The 24,323-nt window shown below is 40.1% G+C and overlaps 1 protein-coding gene across 6 annotated transcripts in view; it reads right to left on the reverse strand.

Moving 5' to 3' along the window:
* The window catches only part of CADM1 (cell adhesion molecule 1), a 323,545-nt gene that overhangs the window by 30,189 nt on the left and 269,033 nt on the right, over positions 1-24,323 (reverse strand). For 3 of the 6 annotated variants that reach the window (XM_081061892.1, XM_081061889.1, XM_081061890.1), the window contains exons 4-7: positions 24,087-24,311; positions 11,742-11,841; positions 8,461-8,633; positions 3,870-3,947 (exon numbers count right to left, since the gene is read on the reverse strand). In XM_081061892.1, coding sequence (XP_080918018.1) covers positions 3,870-3,947; positions 8,461-8,633; positions 11,742-11,841; positions 24,087-24,311 — 576 coding nt within the window. The remainder of the gene's footprint in view (positions 1-3,869; positions 3,948-8,460; positions 8,634-11,741; positions 11,842-24,086; positions 24,312-24,323) is intronic. The other 3 variants (XM_081061894.1, XM_081061893.1, XM_081061891.1) reach the window with 1 other exon arrangement.

Below are 24,323 nucleotides of genomic sequence, written 5' to 3' on the forward strand. Positions count from 1 at the left end.
AGCTATCACCAAACACAGAAACAGGTAATTCTATGTATACCTAATACACAGAGTCAGCAAACTTCAAAGAAAGTTCAAAATAAAACAAAATAAACATCCTCACCCCCGCTATGGCAATAGGTTTTTCTTTGATTCTGGTTTCTGAGAGGAACATGCATGAAGGATTCTTACCTGAGTAGGGGATGGCTATCCCTGTATTTTAACAGAAGACTACAGGGACAATTTAAATTATGCAGTTTGCTCTTCCAATTATAGCATATGTTTTCATGAATGAAACGACATGTATAATTTAACGTGATTAAAAAAAAAGAATGGGGGCCTGCCAATAGCAATAGTTGAAACAAATGAATGGTCAGAATATCAATGTACGTGAAAGAGAACAGAGACACCAAAGACTTTTATGGCAAATCACATTGAGGCTCTGCATGGCTTCCACACCAATTCTATCCCTCATGTGTTCTGTCTTTTTTAAATTTGGAAAGAGATTCTAATGACATTAATGGCCTAATATGGTTGTAAAGCCACAACAATATTGATGTGGCAAATTGACACCAAATATTCCTTTCAGTACTCTAGAGCCTGCAAAGGTTCTTTAGTAGATGAAGCTATGGAAGAAGCTACCCTCCACATGCAGGAGACCTGCTCCACGCAGGATGGAAAAAAGGCAGACATGCCTTTCTCCTCCCATCCATCGAGTCTGTGATTCTGGGTGGGCAGCCTCGAGTCAGACTGGACTTACACTTCCTCTCTTTCAAAGGTCTCCGGGATGCAGCTGTAAGCTGCTTTGAGGGAGTTGGGTGACTGGGAACTCAATGACAGTCTGCCTTCCTAACAAGCGGAACAATTTGATTATCTTGGTTACAGAAGATAAAAGATAACAATGGAACACCTCCTTTCAAAGGGATCAGAAATCAACTATGACCTTTTGAGTTTAAAAATATTTTTCTATTGTATTTGTACATTTTCGTGTAATGAAACTCTGACCTGGGGAATGGGTTTCAGTTATTGCATTTGACTGGGAGAAAAGAAGTATGTGACTGCGGGCTGCTTCTTCTTCTTCTTCTTTTTTTTTTTTTTTTTTAAGCTCAGGCTTTATGTTACTGTCATTGGATTTAGCTGTTGAAGCTTTTAAGGCTAACAGTGGCTGAAATATACTAAATAGTGCAAGAGAGAAGAGTGGAAATTAATTTAGCTATCCATTTGTCAAGATTCAGTCTGGAAGGTTTTTTTAGGAACCAATCTAAATCTAGGGGATAGCCTGGACCTTTAAAATGGGACACAGAATCATTCAGCTCCATAACCTTTAATCTGTTTGAAGAAAGGAGCAAATGTTAAATTCCACAAGTGTACTTTCTGGGCAAGATAAATATATATGACTGCTTGTTAAGACACAGTAAGCCTATAAGATCACATCCATTAAGGCAACAGATTCAATAATGTTGTTTCAGTGGCAATTTTAGTTTAACTACTCTTGGGTGTGCCGGTGAGAATCTGGGAATTCATTACCACAAATGCATTTCGTGTGTGGAGAGGGTTCAACTGCTAACATCGGGAAGCTAAAGTGCATCTATGAGATCATCTTACATTACCTTGAACTGAGAGGCCAGGAGCAGTGAGAGAGAAGCCAGGATGAGGCCCTATTAAAGGAACCTTTGATGTGGACAGAAATATAGCAGTTTGTTTTTAAAATTTCCTCTTAAGCAGACTCTCTGCAATAGGAACTGTGATAGCAGTGAGTTGTAGCTGTCTGAGGATGTAAGATTAGCTGTAGTCTGGAGTGAAGGATTAAGAGCTGGGAATTGAAGCGCCTCCACCCACTGGCTGAGATTGATTGTGAGGGGGGAGGAGTTCAGGGAGTGTTCAGAAAAGTCTTTAAAAAAAAAAAAAAAAGAAGCCTAAGATAGTGAGAGGCCAGCTACAAATGAAAAGTGGTTTTGCATATTAAAGAGAAATGTGGTGTCTGTACAGAGTGAGTGAGGCCTTGACTGCTTTAAACTGTAAAGCTGGCTAGCTCTATCTGGAACCTTCTACAACGAGAGGTAATAAAGGCTAGCTCATATCTGGGCAACTCTACAAAGACCAATCAGGCTACTGCAGGGTGTTCTTAAAGGGTTCACGTAGGCAGGGCGGTGCAGAACAGGACGATGTCATTTACACTGACATCCCAGGGCAGTTCACAGGAAGCATATGAAAACCTAGAAACGAGAGCTCAAGCCTAATTTGGTGTGCAACCTGGATGAGCGGTAAGACGTCACAATGGGGAAATAACCTCGTTTGTAGGATGGAAAGGTGATAGCGCGGTTGCCCTGCCGATCAGCGTTAGGAAGGGGCATGTTCGCGGTGCTTATCGATGGTCCAGAAAGTCAGAGGAATCTATTCACTACCCTGACAAAGTGAGTTTAATTAAAAAGCAGAGGAATTAACAAGAAGTAAAGCAGAAATACACACAGATAAGAATTTAGGAAGCAGCCTCCATGGAGCTGAGTTTAGACTGAGACACAAAAAACCAATTGATGGATTTTCAGAAGATTTTTACATTAAGACACTGATGTTTTCATAAACAACATTCAGAAAAATCCTCACTGGTGGCTTATTTAAAGTTCTCCTTGTTTCACTGTGTGGCTAGAAAGGTGAAGAAAACTGAGATTAGACAGATTAGACAATCTATTATATTTCATAAACTGATGAGGCCTCCTCTTTCATTGAATACTTTGAATTGTCATCCTATCTATCTCACTGATCCTGTGAAAATTGAAAATGTTCAGAAAGTCAACGTAAAGTATGATGGCATATCTAGGGTGGTAAAGAGGATTTACACATGAAGAATGATAAGTAAAATGTTCAGTGTTTTTAAGGAAGTCCAGTGATAGGACTGGACCCCAGGGCACATGGCTCAGAGAGATCTTGCAGTCTCACCACGTAACAGACGATGTAGAAAAGTTATTTTTTAAAGATTTTTTTTTTCCTCATAGAACAATTTTAGTTTCTGTGGTAGGCATCTGTAAACAGTGGATGGGGAAGACCTTACGTAAGGAAATCCTGCATGTTTAGTTTACATGGTATGGCCATAACCCTTCCTACCTTGGTAGGCAGAAGATAAGCCAAGGCTCTCAGACAAGTGACATCAAGTAATATGAGAGCCACTGGAGACCAGGAAGGGGATGGATGATATACTTCTCTCAGTGACAGTAAGAGTAAGAGACAGAGAATTATGAATAAGAGTTTCAGACAGTCCAAAGAGATAAAGCCACAGAGTTACAACTGCTGTGACTGCTTCTCCATCCCTCTAACACTTAACTGAGGGCAGCGAGGGGTACATGGGTGCCCAGCATGGAAAAGACAGTGACTCCCTCCGATCTCTTGTGACCCGGGCACTATGAATAGGCAGGAATACCATCAGCAGGTACTCGCTGGGGCAGGAAGGATGACGACGTATTTAGGAGTGTGGTCCACATGGGCGTGTTAAAGGGTGTGCGTTTTCCTTCACATGGATTAAGATGAAATTAAAACAAGGAGAAGATCAGAGCCAGAATACTTACCATTTCGTCAACCACAGCTAAGCATACGCCATCAGCCTGTCCTCTAAAAGCCAGGCTGCCATTTTCCCTAGCATTTTGCTTTGGATTGTGATGCGTAAACAAGAATTCTCTGACAGGTAAGCTGCAAAATACTGGATCTACTATTAAATGCTTGGATGTTAAAGATTTTCTGAGGTCCTCAAGATTCAACCTAAGAATGTCTTTGACGTTCCAAAATAAAGGAACAATTAAATCCCAAGGATTTAAAGGGAACTATTAGGTTTCTTTTTATACATACCAGAAAGACAATATACATTCAGGACATTTTCAATGGTAATGAAGGTACCATACCTGTGATGATGGTAAGGATGGTGGTGGTGGTGGTGGTGGTGGTGGTTGTTGTGGGAGGAGGGATAGTTGTGGGGGGATCTGGATAAAAAAAAAAAGGAAAATCAAACCCACAATGCTGAACACAACAATGATCAGTAATGACAAAACAAAAGCATGAGAACATTGAGATGTTTGTTTGATGATTTCCTCCTTTAAAACCAAAAGTTTTTCCCAAAGATTTATGTATTCTAATTATATCCGAAAGCTTTAGTTGGAAGAGCTAAGCTTAGAAAGAAGAAAAGAGTTCTGTATTAATGAAGTGAATGAGGGATGAGGAGATGTGAAGCAGAGAAGGGGGGAAAATAAGATTATGACACACTTCACCGCAATTCAATTTCAAAGGTGAGGCTAAACCAACTCAGCACCCAAGAGGGTACGATGGTTGTCGTTTCCTTTTACACTTTTACAGATGGGAGGAAGGAGGAAATGGCTCTGCTCTTTCTAAAGGGCTCCTATCCACCAAGGATGAGTACGCTCCTGCTCCTTGCTCTTTGTGACTGTTAGCTTCATTATTCTCCATCAGCACATCCCAGCAGGAAGTAAAACTACTTCTACACTTTGTAGACTTCTATACAAAGAAGAGAGAATGTCACCACTAAATATCAAGTTCCAGCCAGAGAACTATACTGAGATTTTGTTTTTTCAAAGACAATAAAATTTTACAACTTATCAATATTAATAAGTGAGTTGCCTTTGCATGTTAAAAGCTTGACCTAAGTGGACAACAATGATAAAACTGAAAGAATGTTTTCCATCTTGTAAACAAGAAAATTAAACATAAATGAGGCTTGACCCTCAAAGCCAGGAATTTCCAAAGGGAATCCTTTGTCAGATGCTTGATAACTGTATATTCTTCTATCTTCTCAAAAATTATTTGGGGAGAAAAGGGAAGGGCAAATATGAAAGAGAAAAAAAAAGATTCTAAGCCCAAATGATCAAACTGAATGTGTTAAATTGTCAGCAAGACTTTGAACTAAGCGATCATTCTGCTATAATAGAGCATAAGATGATTTGAAGGCTTTTGATTTTAAATTTTATCTAAAGCACGCCAATTTTTTCTCCCTGACACATCTGGTGTCCTTTTATCTCCAAGTGAGCTCTCAGATTGTCTAATTAAGACATCAAAACTTTAATTATATACTGCACCTTTACTGGGTTTGGTACAACTTCCTGAAAGTTTATGAAAACATTCTCTTGGTTCTTGCCTGTAAGGTCGACTTAAAATGACTCCTACTACTGATCGATAATCTTTCACACATACAAAACACCACAAATTTGACAGTGAAGAATCAACAGCAAATTGTTCACAAACAAATAAACAAACGAACGAACCTCATTGTTCTCCAAGATGTAGCAATCATCATCTTAGTAATTTTAAACTACCTTTTTAGAAGAACAGGCAGTATGTTCAGTCTTGCTCCTTGGACACTGTCTTACGGAGGCCATGGTGGGCAAGTATTTTGTGACCTGCGGCTCCTTGGGACCCTGCTGCAGATATAGGTGCAGGTGCAGGTGAGCGAGGCATGCTGGCCCCTGAGCCAAGCACTGAAGACTTCCTGTTCCCTCCACTCCCCAACTCAACTGTACCCCAGAAAGCTGCCTGCTGCCCAGTGTGTGGACAGCTACTGTGGCTCTTCCGTTCTGGTTCAATTACAGGATGTATCACTGACAAGGAACTCTGTACCTGGGAGACGTCCCCCGATACACTAGAACGCTATTTCTGTACCTGTCTGCAAAAGTATTGGCACAAAATATGTGATGTCCCCAATATAACCAACAAGGAACTGCAGGTGATTTGAAAATATGATTATGAACAAGGAATGGACCACACTAGTGAGGACACAGCCTTCGGAAAACAGGCCCCCAGTTCCTTTCCTTTTGTGAAAAATCACACAATTGTTTTCGTCACTACCGGAGTCACTGTTGTCCTTCACATCAGGCTCAAGTGACCTACCTGAAACAGGTTCTAGTAACAGTTAAACCTCAGCTTAGATCATTTCTAGCAATAAGAGCCATACGAGGCCACTATTTAAAACACTACAGCACTGGAGCTAATGAGCTGGGTTTGACACATAGCAGCTAAAAGAAGAAAACAAACTGGGCCTCAGGCACCAACCAGCTAGATTCTCCAAGTATGGAAGTTACTTCCAGAAAATTAAACATTGTAAAGGCATGATAACTCTTAGTTCATAAAGCACTCTGAAAATTACTGTAGTAGTACAGTAAATCAGCTTTGAAAAGAAAATTTATTCACCATCTTCTCAAATTGCTAGAATATTTTATTAATAGGCTAGCAACACCTTGGGTTAGTAGTCTAACCTGCCATTCCAGGTACTGCTAGGAGCACAGATCTTGGGAGGGAGGTAATGTACTGTGGATCCAGCAAATCCCTAGTCAAGGATAAGAGCACTGTCTCAGACTGGGGAGACGTGTGCGTGTGCGTGTGCGCGTGTGAGTGTGTAGGTGTGGAGGGAGCTGGAACAGGTGGGTCTCTAATGTTTCCTGGCTTTCAAGTAATGTACTCTGGCCCAGTGAGTTAATTCCGAAAGGGCAATCATGTATCAGAGAGATTTTTTCTATTGGAAAGCAGTGAGAACAAAAAAAAACTACAAAGAAAGATATAAATTTCTCTGTGGACTTTGGAGTCAAGGTCTCCTGGCTCTGATTGAATAATCTTGTGAACTTGGGTAAGTTATGTGACCTAAGTTTCATTTCATCAATTGTAAAATGGGATGATGGTAATGCTTACCTCATGATGTTATTGTGGAGATCAGAGGTGATCGTGCATGTAAAACAGTCATCCTAAGGCGTGGAACGAAGTGAGCACTCCATAAATACTAACCATAAGCTAGTATTCAAAATTATTCTAATATAGCTGTCCATCAAATCCACAAAATGTTTCTTGTCTTGAGATGTAGGAACAGTAGGTATAATAAATCAACATTGTTTTTCTAGATACTTTAGTCTTCTGAATCCAGGAAGCATATAATGGGCTGGTGGAAATTTGTCACTGTTTTTAAAAATCTGCAGTTTATAAAACGAGCTGGATGAATGTCAGTAAACCTGGGTAACAGCAATGTAGGGACTTGTACATCTAACCCTGATGTACAGAGAGCAGAAGAGATGGATGTAGAAGCAAAAGGGAGGGATTTACCTTCCACTCTCCTCTATCAGCAGATTGTGAACAAGCTGAGGAACAGAGGGAGCTCTGTGGATTGTCAACTAAAAATGGGGCATGCGGCACCCCCTAGCACCTACATGGAAAAGCCATTCTCTTCACTTTGATCTCCTTAACTACTGGGGGAAATTAATGCTATTATGTGTAAACCACAGACAGCATGGGTAGTGTGCAAAGAAAATATACCTCAAAGTCTACAAATAAGGTGATTAGATGTGATCCTCTAATTTTGCAACGTGCTAAGGAAAAAAACAACAACTCAGGTATAGGCTACAGATTATATTTTAATATCCATGTAGATATGGTGTAAAGTATGCTTCTGTTTCATTAAAATACTTCTGTTCCTATTTTCTTCCTAAGGAAAGTGGCCAGGTCCTAGGACATTATGGTGTAAAAATTCCATGTGTATGTTTATGTGTGTATATATCACATGCACTTATACTGGGATTATTTACCCTGCTAACATGAAGAAGGAAATGCACTCACATAGTCATATATTTACAAGACACTGAAATTTTCATGCCTATGGTTACTCATTCTGTGTTATGTCAGTTCATGACTATTTTTCCTGGTATAAAAATAACCAAGGGACTTCAATTGATCAGAAGAGACTCAATTTGTCATCATAAGAGTAGAGAGGCAGTGCACTCCTCAATAAATAGAGAATATTCACCATGCACAAAATTGACAATAAAATATAAATGGGAAATAAGATTAAAATGCCTGACACACAGTAGATGCTTGGTAATTATTTGTTGACTAGAGAATGAAATTCATAATATGCTTTAACAATTCTGTAAAAAGATATTAAGAAAACAGACAAATAAAAAAAAAAAACCCACATTTGTGTCTAAAGCAGTAGCTATAGGTCACTAATGTAACTACCAAGGACCTTATATTTTTGTCAAAGTATTTACTGGCTTGCAACATCTTCTGTAATGTAATAGCTTCATGCTGAAAATAGGATAGTTCTGCTCATCAAAGCAGGAGAAAGGCTCGCCCAGGTATCACAGGAAAATACCACCGGGAATAAACTTTCTGAGCTGAAAAGCCATTAATTGGTAAGGCTGAATTTTGCAGTCATTATTTCTAACATAATCTCCATAGTTTGTGCCTGAGGACACAGCTTTCCTACGCAGCATGACCAGAGACTGTGATCTAATGGGAAATCCCCATGAGCAGAGGGAGAGAAGAAAAGCCACTACCCTCCTAGTGGAGACACTGGGGTCCACCTCAGGCCAGACTTCTTTAAGTTCTTGAAGGAAATAAACGGGATTTTGGTTTTCAACTTGACCAAAAGCTTTGGGAGTGAATTATAAGTAGCAATTACATGTAAATGAGTCTAATAGAAGAGTGTTTTATCTTCTCACGTACCGTATACATACAGCATATAATCCGAATGAGCTTTCCCCACAATGTTTGAAGCTTCACAGCGGTATGTACCATTATCTGTTTTGTTCAGGTTATTGATGAACAGGTTGGGCCCAGACAGTACAGCGTGCTGAGGCATTTCATCATCGACTCTCACCCAAGTTACCATCACAGGCCTGCAGAGGAGAAGGGAGAAAGACAGGTTACATTATTATTTCCCGCTAAGATGTCTGCATCAAACTTCTCACCCACGCAGTAAATGAATCACACGCAGGCTCTCACAATTAAAGAGGACCTACTGGAGATATTTTAAGTTCACAGAATTGCAACTGTGAAGTCTCCAAAAATCTCGTTTGGAATATAATTTTTTTAAAAAAATTATCAGGTATTAAAAAACTTTCAACAGACCACGAGCAGGAGTCTCATTTCCAGCTCATCTTCAACAGATCAGCAGATAAACCAATGTGCCCAATTTTTATGCCCTGCTGTGTGGTTTCACACCAATTCAGACAGGACGGAGCTCACCCATTGTTAATCATCTCATTAATCAAGGGGAAAAAAACCAACTTCTTGGCTAGTGATACATGCATTCATCTGATGCTTACTAACATACCAAGATACTTGCTTAGAAGACACTTGTGATGTTTAAATGGATTCTAAGAACGCTTTGGCTCTCTGGTCTCTTGTCATAGAACATTTCACAAAAAGGAATGGACTTTTACATCTGAACTGCACTTTCCTTTAGCCTCTGCTGTTTGAAAAACACACCTCTTCTCATTCTGGAAACACACACAATCACTTCGGCCCTTAACCCCTACTCATAACCTGCCCTCCTCCAACTCAAGATGCCACCGCCCCCTCTGCTGTCCCAGTCCACCTCATCTACGTGTTCCTTGGCAAAATGCCTTCCGATACAGGCTCTGCAGGGCCCACACACCATCCCCCTCCTGCCCGCCATGCACACCTGCAGGTTCCACAGCTGGAGGGAACTCTCCCCAGTCAATTACTGTGGAGTGTGTCTCCACATGGACTCCACAGGTCCTAGTCTCTGAGGCCCTTGCTCAGAGACAAGTTTGTTTTAGTGATTTAAACATGACATTTGTATCCATCAAGAAAAAGCAAATTTCCCAAGATGCTCAGGAGCCAAAATTGCACACACACAAAATATCTTTCAAATGCACTGACTTTAAGACTTCCATTTTTCAAGGTGGCTTCCTCAACCTCCTATGAAATCAAGGCCACATTTAGCACGGTGCCTGAAAACTTGCACTTTGAAGGAAGGGCAACGCAGATTCCAGCAGAGGTAACTTCCTGTCAGTTCCCATCGCTACCGCTAGGGGCAGTGATGTGACAAAAGACCACGCTTAATGGTGAACGGATCCTCAAGTTAGCCCTGTCAAGCAGCATTCCAATTTTCAAATGGGATGTGAAGTTACAATTTTTCTTTAATTACATGTGGGTTTGTCATCACAACGCAGTAAATTATTTAAAAATTAGTACTGCATATGTCCTCCTTGCAGGCAATGGCAAATGGGTCTGCCTGGCAATCAGACCTAACGTCCTGCTGTTTGACAGCTGAAACAATCAGTGGGGTAAGTACTGAGAATATTCACGACACTTAATGGCAAGTTAAATTACCATTTTTATTGTATGCAATTTCTTGAGAAAATAAATAGGTAATGTGCTAGAAGGGATAGCAGCAGGGTCATGCGTGCTTGCTTATACAACCATACACCCGTTCCTATTTGAGAGGAACAAACAAATACCCTCTCTGGCATAAATGTCCCGAGGGAAACATGTAATTTTCTGTCCCCATTGGCACATTCAATTGAACACAGTACCTTCTTCAAGAGAAGAAAAACAGAGAAACAAAATATAGGCTAGCAAGCCATATTCTATAAATGTGGTTAATGGAGGTACCGCAAGTGGCAAGAGACCCGTGAGAGTTTTTTTTGGTTCACAGAATTGTTTTGGAGGTAAGGTAGGCTGCTAACTAGGGCATAATTAAAATAGTCAAAAAAAAAAAAAAAGATCTGAGTCTTCTGCAGTATGGTCACTCTGCCAAAGCTTGAAGCATTTAAAACCAGTAACTTTGGAAGACCAGAGGAAAAGCAAAACAGACCAAGACCATCTCCTACTTGCTAGAGGTCATCTTTAAAACTCCAAATGGTTGGTACATAGAGAAGCAAATTCTAGTCCATGAAGTAAACAAAATATGGAGGGCTGAAGTGAGAAGAGAGCCCACTGCAGCCAGGCTCCCTTTGGCTCTCTGGTCTCTTGTCATAGAACAGTCCTCAGATACAATGGGCAGAATTCTTTCCAAAGCTTTTGGGGTAGCTTTGTTAAGATGCTGTGAGTTCCTTATATGAAAACTGTGACCATCATGCTGGTTAGCAAAACTCTGAGCGGGGTGGGGATCATACCACAGGGACAGCAGAGGGAGCTCACTGCTGTTTTTTTGTTGGGGACCAACCACTAGAAGTTCGAGTGCTAACCCCAACACTGAGCTTCTGTACCATTTTATGGTGCCATGGATTGTTTATTCCCAGAGGAAGTTAAAACCAATCTTCCTTCTGCTAAAAGGATGAAAGATTCCCTCCTTCTCCCCAAACTAAGCTGACTAATACCTAAAGGGGTACATGGCTTTTGTGCTGTATCTGCGATGATACAGGTCGTTTCTCTAATTCACTTTCATTTACTTAGCAGCGGCAAGTAAAGTAGCTTCCTTACACTTTTCAGTAAGAGTGTTCATCAGTTTCTCTTATACATACATACATTCCTTGAGAAAAGTCCTGAACCATTTCTCACTAACAAAAATATTGCTAGGAGTCACTTTTCTTTGAGGGAAGGAGAAGCAAAATCAAAGACAGGGTAAATTCATTTGCCTTCAGCTGGCACTAAGCACAGCAGCTAAATTTATGTCTAAAAACCATCTTTCCAGCAGCTTAGATATTACCACAGGAAGTAGCATGTATATAATTAGATTGTGGGCACACCAACAATTTATTAGTATTTTGTGTGTGTGAGAGAGAAAATAGTTCTGACAACTATGTTAATAAGAAAATAGAATTCGCTAAGATTTCAGTCTTAGCTGGTATTTCATTTTTCCTCCATCCCACGATTAAGAATCCCCCTTTTCACTGAATATTCTTTTATTTCCTGAAAAATATTCCATCCTTTACAGCAGGAGACAGGTGACAGGCCAATGAGCTGTGAATGCACATCTCTGTGTTGTGACATTTACTGCTCGTGACCCTCTGCTAACCTTGGCCTTCAGAACTTACTGGGGCTTCCCGATGGCTTCACATGTTAACTCAAGCGCGTCCCCTTCCCGGGTTAGGCCTTGTAGAGGGTAAGTCATCTGAATATGCACTTGAGGCTTATCTGTATGACAACAACAAAAGTATGTTTAGCAAATGATATCATCAGGCAAAATCAGACTTGCAGGCTGCCACAAACCCCATACTACTAGCGCTCACTCTCTCCCCATCCTTATGTCTTCAGTAACATCCTTCTAATTAGTTAGTAATCCTGGCATTTGCTCAAATTAAATTGACTAATAACTCTAAGGCGTGAACTGCGAATAGATAAGAGATTCATAAGCCAACTGCGCCACATCAAACATTTCCTGTGAAATACATTTTGTTACATTGAAGTTTATCTCCAAACTCACTCAAGCTAAAGGAAACTCATTTGCCTTCATGCTGAGGTGAAGCCACAGATATTTGCGGTGCTCAGAATTGATACATTTTATCATATATCATATATTACTATGTGACAATATGTTGTGACACTGCATATTAATAAGTTTGCTTCTTCTATGCTCGTTTTCAAATGGGAAAGGCGACACTTCTGACTTCTACTCAAATAGCTTTAAAAATAAAGAAATGAGAGATTTTGGTGGCCCCTAATTAAACTGTTTGACTTCTCAATGCAAACATGTAAGAAGGAAGGGCACTGGCAGTCTACTGAGAGCCTACCATGTAGGAACTGTAACTGGTGGGATAACCCCAGTTTTAGGGACGAGAACACTGGTACTGAGAATGAAGCAGCGATACACCTAAGGAGAGACAGCCCCATGACATGGATGCTGGAAGGAATTTCTGATTCAAAACCACATTTCCCAGTAGCAATCTATTATTAAAAACCAAGTATAGCTTTCAAATGCAGTGAATTACTTAGGCAGGTGACACGAGTATTCTTACTTCTACTAGCTACTTAAAAACTGTGTTGAGTTCGTGGGGGTATGGGTACGAGAGATGAATGATGGGAGGTGCAGGGAGTAGGGAGGGAAGTGGAAGAGATCAGAATTAAATACACATACAAATACATCTACCAAGAAAACCTGGATGAAACTGGGAGGTTTTTACTCTATTCTGAACTAACAGGCTATTTATTAATCCCTAAACCATTTTCTCATTTAATTCTGTGGCTCTGTAAATGCATATTTTTGGAAGTGTACTCAAGAGTAATAAATGTGAGAGGGCAAGACATCAGTTGGCTGAAAGGTCAGAACAATTTCCATAACTTTACTTTCTCAGACAATCACACCACCTAAACAACAGCCCCTTGGCCTTTCACAAGCAGTGGTTAGTTCATTAACATTCATCCTATGGAATACGGGAGAAAATAGAAATATGGCAGGGCTCAACCCATCTCAACGTGGACTCAGCTAAGTAAGCTGCACAGGGAGTCCTCTCTAGGGCTGGCTGGCTGCTTTCCAGAGACACTCTGTTAGTCTTCCTTCCTACCAGAGATCTTTCTCTTATATCTTTGAAAATTAGGTGGCATTCAAAAGCTTTGAAGAGAGCCTTCTTGTCTAGCCATCTACAGTACACACAATGAGTTGGTAACGCTTTCTGAAAAGCTAAGTCACTTGCCGGAGAACTCAAGTTAACAGGCCTGAAGCTCCAAATGACCCATGTAAGTAACACGGTTCTTTTCTTAGACTTGCTGGCAAAGGAAATGTTTAAGAGGAAGATGGCCTAGTGGTTTCCAGATACTTATGACTGGGCTGGGAAGGTAGTCATTAAAGAAAGAGAAATCCAGGAATAAACAGTCTTGAATGAACACTGACCGCTGGGTGGAAGAGCTGCAGACTGTCTCTGAGACTAAATACAACCACTGGGTGACATACGTGGGTCCATTATTTTTAGTGGTATAACACATACCAAAAACAAAACAAAAAAAAACAACACAGACAAAAGACCTGCTTCCTTGTTCATACTCAGAAAACGCATCACTTATGAAGTTCCTGGTTAGGGACCCTCTGTCATTCTTGTCCATGAACCATTTAGGGTGAGGCTAAATTTAAAGCCCCAAATTTGGGCTGAAATGTAACATTTGCTTATAGGTTAATCTCTGATTCACGGGAGTGCTACATTTTCCATGCACTGCTGACTTCCGCCCATTAATTAAGGAGAAGCAGAATGCTTGCTGGCCTATGTAGAAGGCCCCCTTTTTCCCCCCTTGTGTAATTTACAAGCAAACAGAAAGGGTATATTTTTCAGCACAGTGCACTAAGCGCTTTACATGCTCAACGTCCATTAATAAAGAGGATGTTGAAAATTTAATCTATTCTGCCTTTTCAGTACCACTGAGTTTGTTTTAGTTAAATGCTTTTTTATGTTACTAATGGCTGTTTACCAGTTGTCAATTACTCACATAAATTAGGAAGAACAAGCTAAGGATTTGCTATACACGGAATTTATGTTTAAACAAATCATATACTAAGATATAGAAAATGAACCTTCGATTTTGATAAGAGATTTTTCCTAATTTACTCTTTAGATTTCTGGAGAAACATCTACCATCTACTTATGGGTAGAGCTGCCACAGTTACCTTAATAGCTGGGTGAAAAAGCTAAACATTAATCTTGCTTGCATTACACAGAAAAATGTCCTCCTCTGTTGACACATGCAGTATTTATAGGCATATTATCAGACCATGGGGCAGCTGAGCTACCTTCACTCCCAGCCTAGGAACCACACAGAAAGTCTATGTGCCAAGATCCCTCCCTGGTTGAAGGAAACTTACAAACAAATCCTGTTCCCTGTCCTTTGCCCTGGAAGAGCAACTTAGGTATTCTCAACAGGTGGACTGGAAGCTCTGGGATTCCACTGTGGCACCTCGAGAACTCGGGGATGTTCCAATTTCCCAGGAAGATCCTGACTATAATATGAGAATGTCAAAATACTGAACACTGCAGATGGCTGACTGAATAGCCCAGAGCTCATCACTTATATTTTAATTATGTTCATAAATCAAATGTTATAACCCACCAAATCTTTTCTGAAACAGAACCAGACTCCAAGATTTATTTTTAAGTAATGAGGTAAGGCTCAGTACATTTTCTAGGTGATCATTTTACGCCTCAGTTGGTGTTGTAAGGCACAAGGCTAAAAGCCAGATGACACTTTCTACCCAAGTGCAATAACTGTCCAGAAATGTAGCTCTCAGAATGGCTTAATGTCATTATAAAATGGAACTGCTATATAAAAATAAAAAAAATAGTTAGGCCTGTGCACTTAGGGAACATTACAGTTACAGAGATGGCATCACCAACAGCCAATCAATTAGGTCAAGGAATATGAGGTTTTCCTAATACACTGTCATTTTTTTAAAAACTCCGTAAGACACTTAGCAAGACTGCTATAGCAGACGAAATTCATTCATTAGTCAAAGGTGCACAGAGGGTTAAATACCGGGAGGCTCTAGGTCACACTACAGTAGCAACCAATTAAAAAGAGAGTATTAGAAAGACATTCTGATTTGATGAGAATTTATTTAAATGTACTTTGCTCTGGCTATAAAAGGAAACTATATGTATATAAAAGGAAACCCTTAAAGAGGTTAGAATGGCTTGCTGGCAGATTACAATTGATTTCATGCCAGTCTGACCTTGCACCCACCACGTTCTACGATCTTTTCAAAGATGAAATTCAAGACTCTATAACCTGTACTTCACTTTCCTAGGTAACAAAAAGTCATAGTCACCTTCTCTCTAGAGTACAACCCTCATGAATCAGGTCTTCAAAATTTTGTATTTAAAAAAGGAATTCTGCAGTTTCCTTTTGCCTGGGATGGCATCGTTCTCATGTACCGGAGAGGACTGAGGCCAAGTGGAAAGGCCTCCCTGATATCTCAGCAGACCTATTATCTCAGGGGTTCCTGACACGTTCCCTCTTCCTGAGAAATCTAAGGAGTGTGGGCCTCAAACGTTCTTTGACATACTGACTGCAACCAGGCCCAAGTGCTTCAGTGCAAATCTGCTCCTGCAACTGCATTTGGGACGCAGGCTCTTCCTTACTTAGATTTCATCCAATATTCTGAAACACAAATTAGAGTGGGATTGGATGCCTGTGGAGCACGGGCTGTTTCAGGGCCTTCAGGGGCAATGTATCAAAAACTCAAGGGTCCAGACATATCAGCACGGCTGGGAGAGGGTTTGAGTCTGTGCCTGTGCATTCCGTGGGGACGCATTGACTGAAGAGTCTTTGTCAATCATGGAGGAGTGCTGCAGTTTGGGGGACTGTGACAACGCAAAGACTGAGCTGAGATTTGGTGAGTGTTAGGGGCTATTTGAGTTCAAAGCAAGAATCAACCCCTACAAATGGCTGCCAAAATGGGGGAGAGGACAGCTTTGCACTGCAGGAGGGAAACGGCTAGTAATCCAAGGTGACTGCGACTGGTTAGAGAACAAGTCACACTAAGCTCTCAGAGGAGTTAAAGAGAATACCTTGCAAAAGGTTTGCTTTCTATTGTCATGATATATTCATGAATGATTTTCACTACCACGTGTTTGTTTGCAAGGTGAAGGACCACTGCTGTTACATCTGTTGTATGAACTGGAGCACTTCAACTGCACTTCTTGAGGAAGACTGAGCTATTATGAGTGGGATGAGTCAAATCTGGTGGGGCTGATGTGGAACCAAAGAGCATGTGCCACATTACCCCAGGAGAATGCAATTTCCTCCTGTAGCAACTTGTAAGTAGTTTTGTCGATACTGAAATTACTGTTTACCCTACAGAATCAAATTCTGTTTTGTCATTTTGTGGCCTGAACTGGTTTCCAGTGTTTTTTTTTAATGGAGTGCACCTCACAGAGCACTCCTCCATATCTTATGAGAACTCTTCAAAATTTGAAGAGAACACTGGGCAAGAAAATCCTTATGGCAAGATTTTCTGGGTCACCACTGGAGCCATCGCCCACTTCGGGCTGTCCTGCGGTGGGTGGCAGGGGCGCAGGATAGGGCCAGGATGGGTGAGTGCACGGCTATGGCCCCATGGCTGCAGCTCTGATCCATCTTCTTCATGTCAATGCCTTCTCCACGGCTGGTAGCTGGCTTGGCTGCAGGCGGCTCCAGCAGAGCGCAAGGTGCTGACACCTGTGGCTGGAGGATGCTGCCGATTCTGTAAATCTGCACTCGGATGAACTTCCATTAAACTCTCCAAGACGTATGGTTAAACTATGGTGGTGCTCCTAGAAGATATGCCCTGAATGCTACTACTCTTTTAAATGCAAAAGACACTTTTTTATTGCCATAATTTGATCATAGTAGCATAACTTGTGCCTCTGTGTTTGGTGCTCACCGATGGTTTGTGGATAACATTCCATTTTTTTCAGCACGAAACCCAACACTTCAAATCCCTAAAGTGGTGTCAAATTTGTGATTAATAAAAACATTTATTGTAAAGAAAAAAGATTTTCTGCATAAGAATGTTAGCTCTGTAAAAAAAAAAGCTTTGGGGTTTTTTTTGAACCCTGGTGGCTAGAACAGTGCTAATGTCTGGCCGACAGTAGGCATTCAATACTTATTTGCTAAATGAATGAATGAGAAAATACAGAAATGTTGGGGTATGCATTTCTACTGATAGCTCTGCTGATTAAAAAAAAAATCAGACCATGAATCCATCTTATTCCTGTTAAGATAAACAAGGCACATTACAATATTCAAGAGTTTATTTAAGCATACACCAATTTGAATCAGGCAGTGCAAAACTCAAAGTGCTCCACTAGTAGGCGCTAGGGGACAGATTTTTTTTTTTTTTTTAATAGAGAAGATAAGGAAGCAAAGCAAGGAAATTATTAGATTCCTATAGCTTAATCAGCTGCCTTATTTGGGAACACCTAGTTGATTGTGATTGGTTGTACTTAAGTTTCATTTTCGTGCAGTGCTTTGACTTTAGTTTTGGTTTGCTTATGTAGACTACCATTAGAGCCACCTCAGTCTGCTGGCCTACTTGTTTAATTATTTTAACAGCCCTCATCACAAAATATAATTAATTGTATTTTCGTTTTGGAAGGTCAATCCAGCTTCCAAAATGTGAAGTTTAGCTCAGGTGTTCTGATTTACATACTTCCACTTCACTACACATCTATTTAGCATTTCTGGTGTATCTCAAGTTGGCATCTTAAGGGAAATCATAAAGGATTTTGTTTGACCATTCTCTTTAGATTTTTAGATGCCCACTTCACAATCATTTAACCTTTCACAGAATCAAAATTTGACCTTGAGAACCATTAAGTGAAGAATGAACATTAGAAGGCTGGTTTCACTGTGTAAGTATTCAATGTCCACAGCAACAGAGACACATCTTTCACAAATACACTAGGTCAGACAATAAAATATAGGAAGACAGTAGAAAGAGGCCTCTTTCTACAGGGTGCGCCTTTAGAAGTCAGAGATGAGGCAAAGGCTCTCTTCCTTAATCATCATTCAAGTCTTGCTCACAATGTATCTGGCTAAATATTTACTCTTTGTATTTTGAATATTGGTTACTCGGCCTCCTGCTTGCTCTGGCACCGCAGAATGCGCCACTAACAATCTATCGAGTTAATAATATCAGGAACTTGTATTCCACTACAACTCTGTGTTAACACAAAAAATGACAGGTGAAAAGATTAGTTTGAATCAGGGGTCTCCACGCCTTATTTCTCATGAGGAAAAATAAATACTGAAATAACTTCCCTGAAACGCAATTCATTGCTTTAAAAAATAAAAGGGGGAGTGGGAGGAAGTATATTATGTGTGGGGTGAGGGGAAAGAGACACTGGGGATCACAGGGAAACAGCCAAATCTTAAAATTCCAGCTATTATGCTTTGAAGAGCATGACCTAAGAACAGAATTGATGGGGGAGCAGACGAGCTCTTGGAAGCTATGTCTTATGCTCCACTCCAAACAGGAAAGACTTTCCAATTTCCAGGTTTTTCTCCCTCCTTCACTGCAGGGCACTATCGATACCAGAGAAACATTTATTTTGGCTCAGATAAAGAACAGGTTTTGATCATCTCCTCAATGCCCAATTTCCCCCCAGTTGAGGGAATGAAAGAAAAATGCTAGCCTTCTCTAGACCTTGGATGAACAGGAATATGGATTTACAAAATACCTGACTACATCAAGTCAATAAAACTAATTTTGAAAATGATGCCCACGTGCATGATTAACTGTCAGATGATAATCAGAGCAGGGAAGGCATTCAAATACCCATTTCTAGAGTCTTTGTTTTCATGCTCCCTTTGAAACCTCATCTCTTAATTTTTTTTAATTTTTTTTTTTTTTTACAAATACGCACACATACACAACCCTCGCAAAATCAGTTCTGCAAAAACACTTTAAAGAGCAAAGCTATGATGGGGGAAAGCAAAAGACACACAGCAGTAATTGAAGAGCTTCAGATTCACCTCAGTCCAGAGTAAGGCTTTCCCCCCTTTGCACAGCAATCTGAATTTCACACTGAGCGTCACAGCTTTTCTTTGAATTCCCAGCTTATGTCGCTATGTGTTGCCACCTTGATGCTATTTAGACAGTTTTCTTTTAACGCAGAGTGAACTGTTCTCGTTTAAACAGGCTTTTTATATGACAAGAGTATGTTCCCTCAGATCTAAAGCTCTACTACAGGGCTACAGCTGTATCATGCTCTGCTATAATCAACCATGTTGTAAATTCGAGCAACACTGTGTACCCCGACATTCGGAAGAAAAAATGCACAGAAAGAATCGAGGGTCATATAGCTCAGAACATTCAAAAGCAAAACTGTTCTCTGCCTAACAGCTAAGGCAAGAGAGCTTTGAATTCCAGCTCACGAGCATAATTATTTTCTGTTTTAAACATTTAACTGCGTGCTGCTGCTGCATTCTTGCCTAATCTCAGAATGAAAGCTAGAAAGCTAAGAGCCCTACTGTATGTTCTTCACTCCCAGCAACGTTCCTATGAGAAAACCTTATTAATGAGCTTGCAAACGAGCACCCAACAGGGAAATGTCACAAACAAGAGCAGCTAATGCCCCAGAAAATCAAATAACTGAACACTTGGCTGATTGTGGTGCCTTTCATATTTATAATGAAAAGGAGGGAGGGGGAACTTTAATTCACTAATTCTGAAGGGGTCAACACCTTCCTGAACAAAACAACTCATTTATTTATGTTCAGAAATCTCCAGATGATAAATTACATTGATGTTAATCACTTCAATGCATACTACACAATTAATATCTGTACTCACCAAAAACTTAAGGATTATTAAAAATATGACAGCATACACATCTGGCTGATTTTTCACATAATTGGGCACAACAATTTCTCCTGGTACCACAAATAAGAGTCCTAACAAACAAACACTGAAAAATTCTGTGTTCAATTAATTAGGACTTAAATCCACAAGACAAAAGCAATTCCAAGCCATAGCTCAAGCCTTGTCTTCTATGCAATATGGTAGCACTACCTTCATTGTACCCCTCCTTCTTCTCCTGTCATAGTTAAAGTCAGATACTTAATGGCATACAATGTAAGTTTTCATTATTTCATTTCATTTTTTAAAAAACAGTATTTTTTTAGGAGGAGATAATTTATAAAGAATTCAAATCTATTTTGTGTCATTTATCCCTGTTCATATCCTGGTAAACATCCATTCCTCTTAGATGAGGTAGAGAGAGGTTTCTATAAGCCTTCAGGTAGCAAAATGGGCCAGTCTGAACCAAATAAATACACTTAATACCAATCCTATCCATTTAGATTTCCCTGCAGGGTAATCTTATTCACCCAGAGTAGAGCAATTCTTAGTCTGAGGTCCATGGATGAGCTCAGTATGTCCTGGGGATGAGCTAATATTTATCACTGATAATATAAGAAATCTTTTGAGGTCGCAAAGAAAGAACATTTTAAAATAACAGTTGTATAATAATTTGAATGCTTATTAGATATAATACATATAGAAAATAAAACTCATAATTTTATGGGCATTTTTACCTAGGTCTTGGGTAGGCTAAAGCAATAAAGTGACTTAAATGTAAATTCTAAATAGGGCAAGAATAGAGATAACCCGTTGATGGGGTAAAACTTAGGAAAGTGGCCCTCCGATAACTGAAGTTAAGTAAACTCTGTAGGGTCAACAGACTTCTTAAATTGGAAGCAAAATGTGGTGAATGTGTGATTTTCTTAAGCTATTCCATAGCTAGCAAGGGATTTTTAAAGGGGCCAATGATCCCAAAAATGTTGAGAACTGCTGACTCCAAGGGTTTGAGGTAATTAATAAGTAAGGGTCTAATGTTACTCCTCACAGGGTATCCAAGATAATTCAACATCCATGCAGATTGGCTACTGAATCTCATGCATTAAAGTATGTCTTCTTTTCTCCTGGCCATCAAGACATGGTGAGGCTTGTCTGCAGAGAGAGGCCTCTTTGGGGAGAATGGAGTTGAACCACTGGCCAATCAATGACTTCAATGATGGAGTGCCTTCGGCATCTCAGGCATGAAGCTTTTTGTCATTGCATAGCTGCCCATGTTCAAGAAACATAAAGCTGGTAGGTAATGATGTAGAGAATTCCAGTTGTGTTTGAAGAAGCTGCTTAAGGAATTCCTGGCTGACTGTAAAGTTCTCAGCAGTGATCTACTGTGTTTCCCCGAAAATAAGACCTAGCCGGATAATCAGCTCTAATGGTCTTTTGGAGCAAAAATTAATGTAAGACCGGATCTTATATTAATGTTTGCTCCAAAAGACGCATTAGAGCTGATTGTCTGGCAAGATCTTATTTTTTAGGAAACACGGTAGGAATGGAGAGTAGTGAACCATCAGGAGACTTTCTTGAGCACAGAGGGTCTTACTGAAGATGCCAAACCAGATTTTAAATTCCATCCAGCTTTAATATAATGCTTTGCGATTCTTAACCTTCCTTTTCGCAAAAATACTTTTTTTCTTACATACGTTCTTAAAAAATGGAGTATCAAGATTAAAATGTTTGTAAGAGAACAGAGTCTTCCCATAAAAAGCTGCCAAGTCAGTTAAAAATGATCATTAGGTTTGTCTTCATTTTTGGAAGGCATTAGACTCATTTTCCTTTAGTTAAGGGCTAACAGTACTTTGTAAGATTGAAGTAAAATAGATTTAGATATGGTTACTTTATTCCTTTTCTTAAAGGGACAAATCTCACTTGAATCTACTGAATATGAAAGATAAGGCTCTTAAAGATCATTATCAAATCTTCCATGGAGTAGGAGGTATAATGCTTGAAATTTTGCATTTGGGAGTGAGTGTAATGTTGTATGTGGGTGGGGCTATATTCTACTAAGAAGATACTCTAAGAAGCTACTGAAAGAGTTTAGGGGTGGGAACTGGGTGAATATCTACTCAGGTCTCACAAAGGAGCTAATGTATTGTGAAAGCTAATGGGCCCCTACAAGGGAAGTTAATGGATATTAAGTTTGCTTAAATGAATTACATATTAACAAAGTCAAAAGAAATCTACTATCTGCCAATTTAGATAATATCTGATCATTTATGTTTTCCCATTATAGGGACATTACACCACAATAGTTTTAGTGATATGAAAATTATAAGCACGATGCCCATAATGAAGCTACATAATGAAGTAGATGAAATGAATTAACAAGAAAAACCTGCATTATGTAATGTTAAATTGAGCCAAGCTCACAGAGTAAGAAAAGGATGGAATGGGATGATGGTCTCTTAGAAGCAACTTTTTATAACTTTCGCTATCCCGTTTTACTCAATTTAAACACACGACAAAGACTGTAGTAAGTTGAATGGTGACCCCCGCTCCCCCAAAGATATGCTCACTTTCTAACCCCTGGAACCTGTGACTGTGACCTCATTTGCAAAGGGATCTTTGCTTATGTAACTACGTTAAGGATCTTGAAATAAGAACATTCTGGATTATCTGAGTGGGCCCTACATCCAATGACAGGTGTCCTTGTGAGAAACACACACGGAAGAGGAAAAGGCCAAGTGAAGATGTCAACAAAGAATGGAGTGATGTGGCCGTAAGCCGAGGAGGGCCGAGAGCCACCAGGAGCCAGAAGAGGCAAGGAAGGGCCCTCTCCTCGGGCCTTTAGAGGGGGTTCGTCCAACACCATGAATTCAGACTTCTGTCCCAGAATTGTAAGAGGATAAATATCTGTTGTTTTAAGCCACCAAGTTTGTGGTAATCTATTATGGCAGTCCTAGGAAATAACAGAAGAACTCATAGAGGGTAATGCTTTTCCTTTATCAGATGCCCAATCGTTGCCATCCAACCAAACTCTTGTAATATTTTCACTGTGCGTACTTTTCAGAGGCCAAGTTACCAAGGCCTTTTTGATAAAACGAGAGAAGTGGCTTCTCAGCCACAACCTTGGTGCAGGATGGTTTTGTGCAGAAAACAGATATGTTTTTTTCACAAGTAGGAGAGCCCAGAAGAGGAGAGGAGGAGAACATCTTTAGTCCACAGGGTACAGTGAGGAGATAAGCTCACTCACCACAGTACAGTTTTTATTGATGAAGCCATTGAGACTCTGGCACTGATCCACTTTTAAAGTCAGTTATAATTTAAGCTAAAAATGGAAGAGAACGTGCAATATAAAACAAAATGCTGATGCAAAATGGGAATAAAATCTCTTCTATAAAAACATCAGTACTTACGATGGGGTAAATAAGGGGGGGGTTGCCCTAAATTTTGAAATTGACATAGAAATCATTACAGTCAATATTCACAAAATTCAATTAAGTCATGTACTAGAGCCGACTGGAATCACTTTAAAGTTTTAAATTTAGGTTAAATCTAAAATTTTCGAAATCCTTATTGGTACTCTACAATATGACAATGTTTCAGTAAAACAATCCTTTGCTTATTTTTCTACCAAGACACAAAATAAAAATTCTATCTATACTATATAAAAACATATGTATCCAATAAATGGCTTCTGAAGTGATTTTAAGCAACTGCTACTCTATACCCTCAGAATCAAATGCTTGGGTCTTGCTGTGGTCTGAATGTTTGCGTTCTCCCAAATTCCTATGTTGAAACCCTAATGCCCTATGTGATGGCACTAGACGGTGTGGCCTTTGGGGGTCGCTCAGGTCATGAGGATGTGGGCCTCATGATTAGGATTAGTGCCTTATAACAGAGGTTCCAGAGAGCTCTCTAGCCCCTTTCCCCATGTGACGACACAGCGAGAAGGTGCCAAATATATACCAGGAAAAGAGCTTTCACTAGAACATGACAACGCAGGTGCCCTGATCTTGAATTTCCCAGCCTCCAGAACTGGGAGAAATAAATTTCTGTTGTTTATAAGCTACTCAATCTGTGATATTTTGTTATAGCAGTTCAAATGGCCTAAACAGGTACTCACACTGTACTTCTAGATATCGTTGCGTCTGCAAGTTTCCGGTGACAGCGGGATGCTCCACCTGACAGATCACTGGGACCCCATCATCCTCCTTGCGCACCTTCAGCATCAGCTGACTAGTCACAGTGTACATATCTGACCATTCCTCCACCTCCGACTTGCCTGGGGGACACGAAACATACCAAGAAACCAGAGTTGAGTAAATTTCCATCACTCTGTTTTTATATCCTGCTCCTCTCC

The sequence above is a fragment of the Rhinolophus hipposideros genome (genome assembly GCF_964194185.1).
Source record: "Rhinolophus hipposideros genome assembly, chromosome: 10".
NCBI lineage: Eukaryota > Metazoa > Chordata > Mammalia > Chiroptera > Rhinolophidae > Rhinolophus > Rhinolophus hipposideros.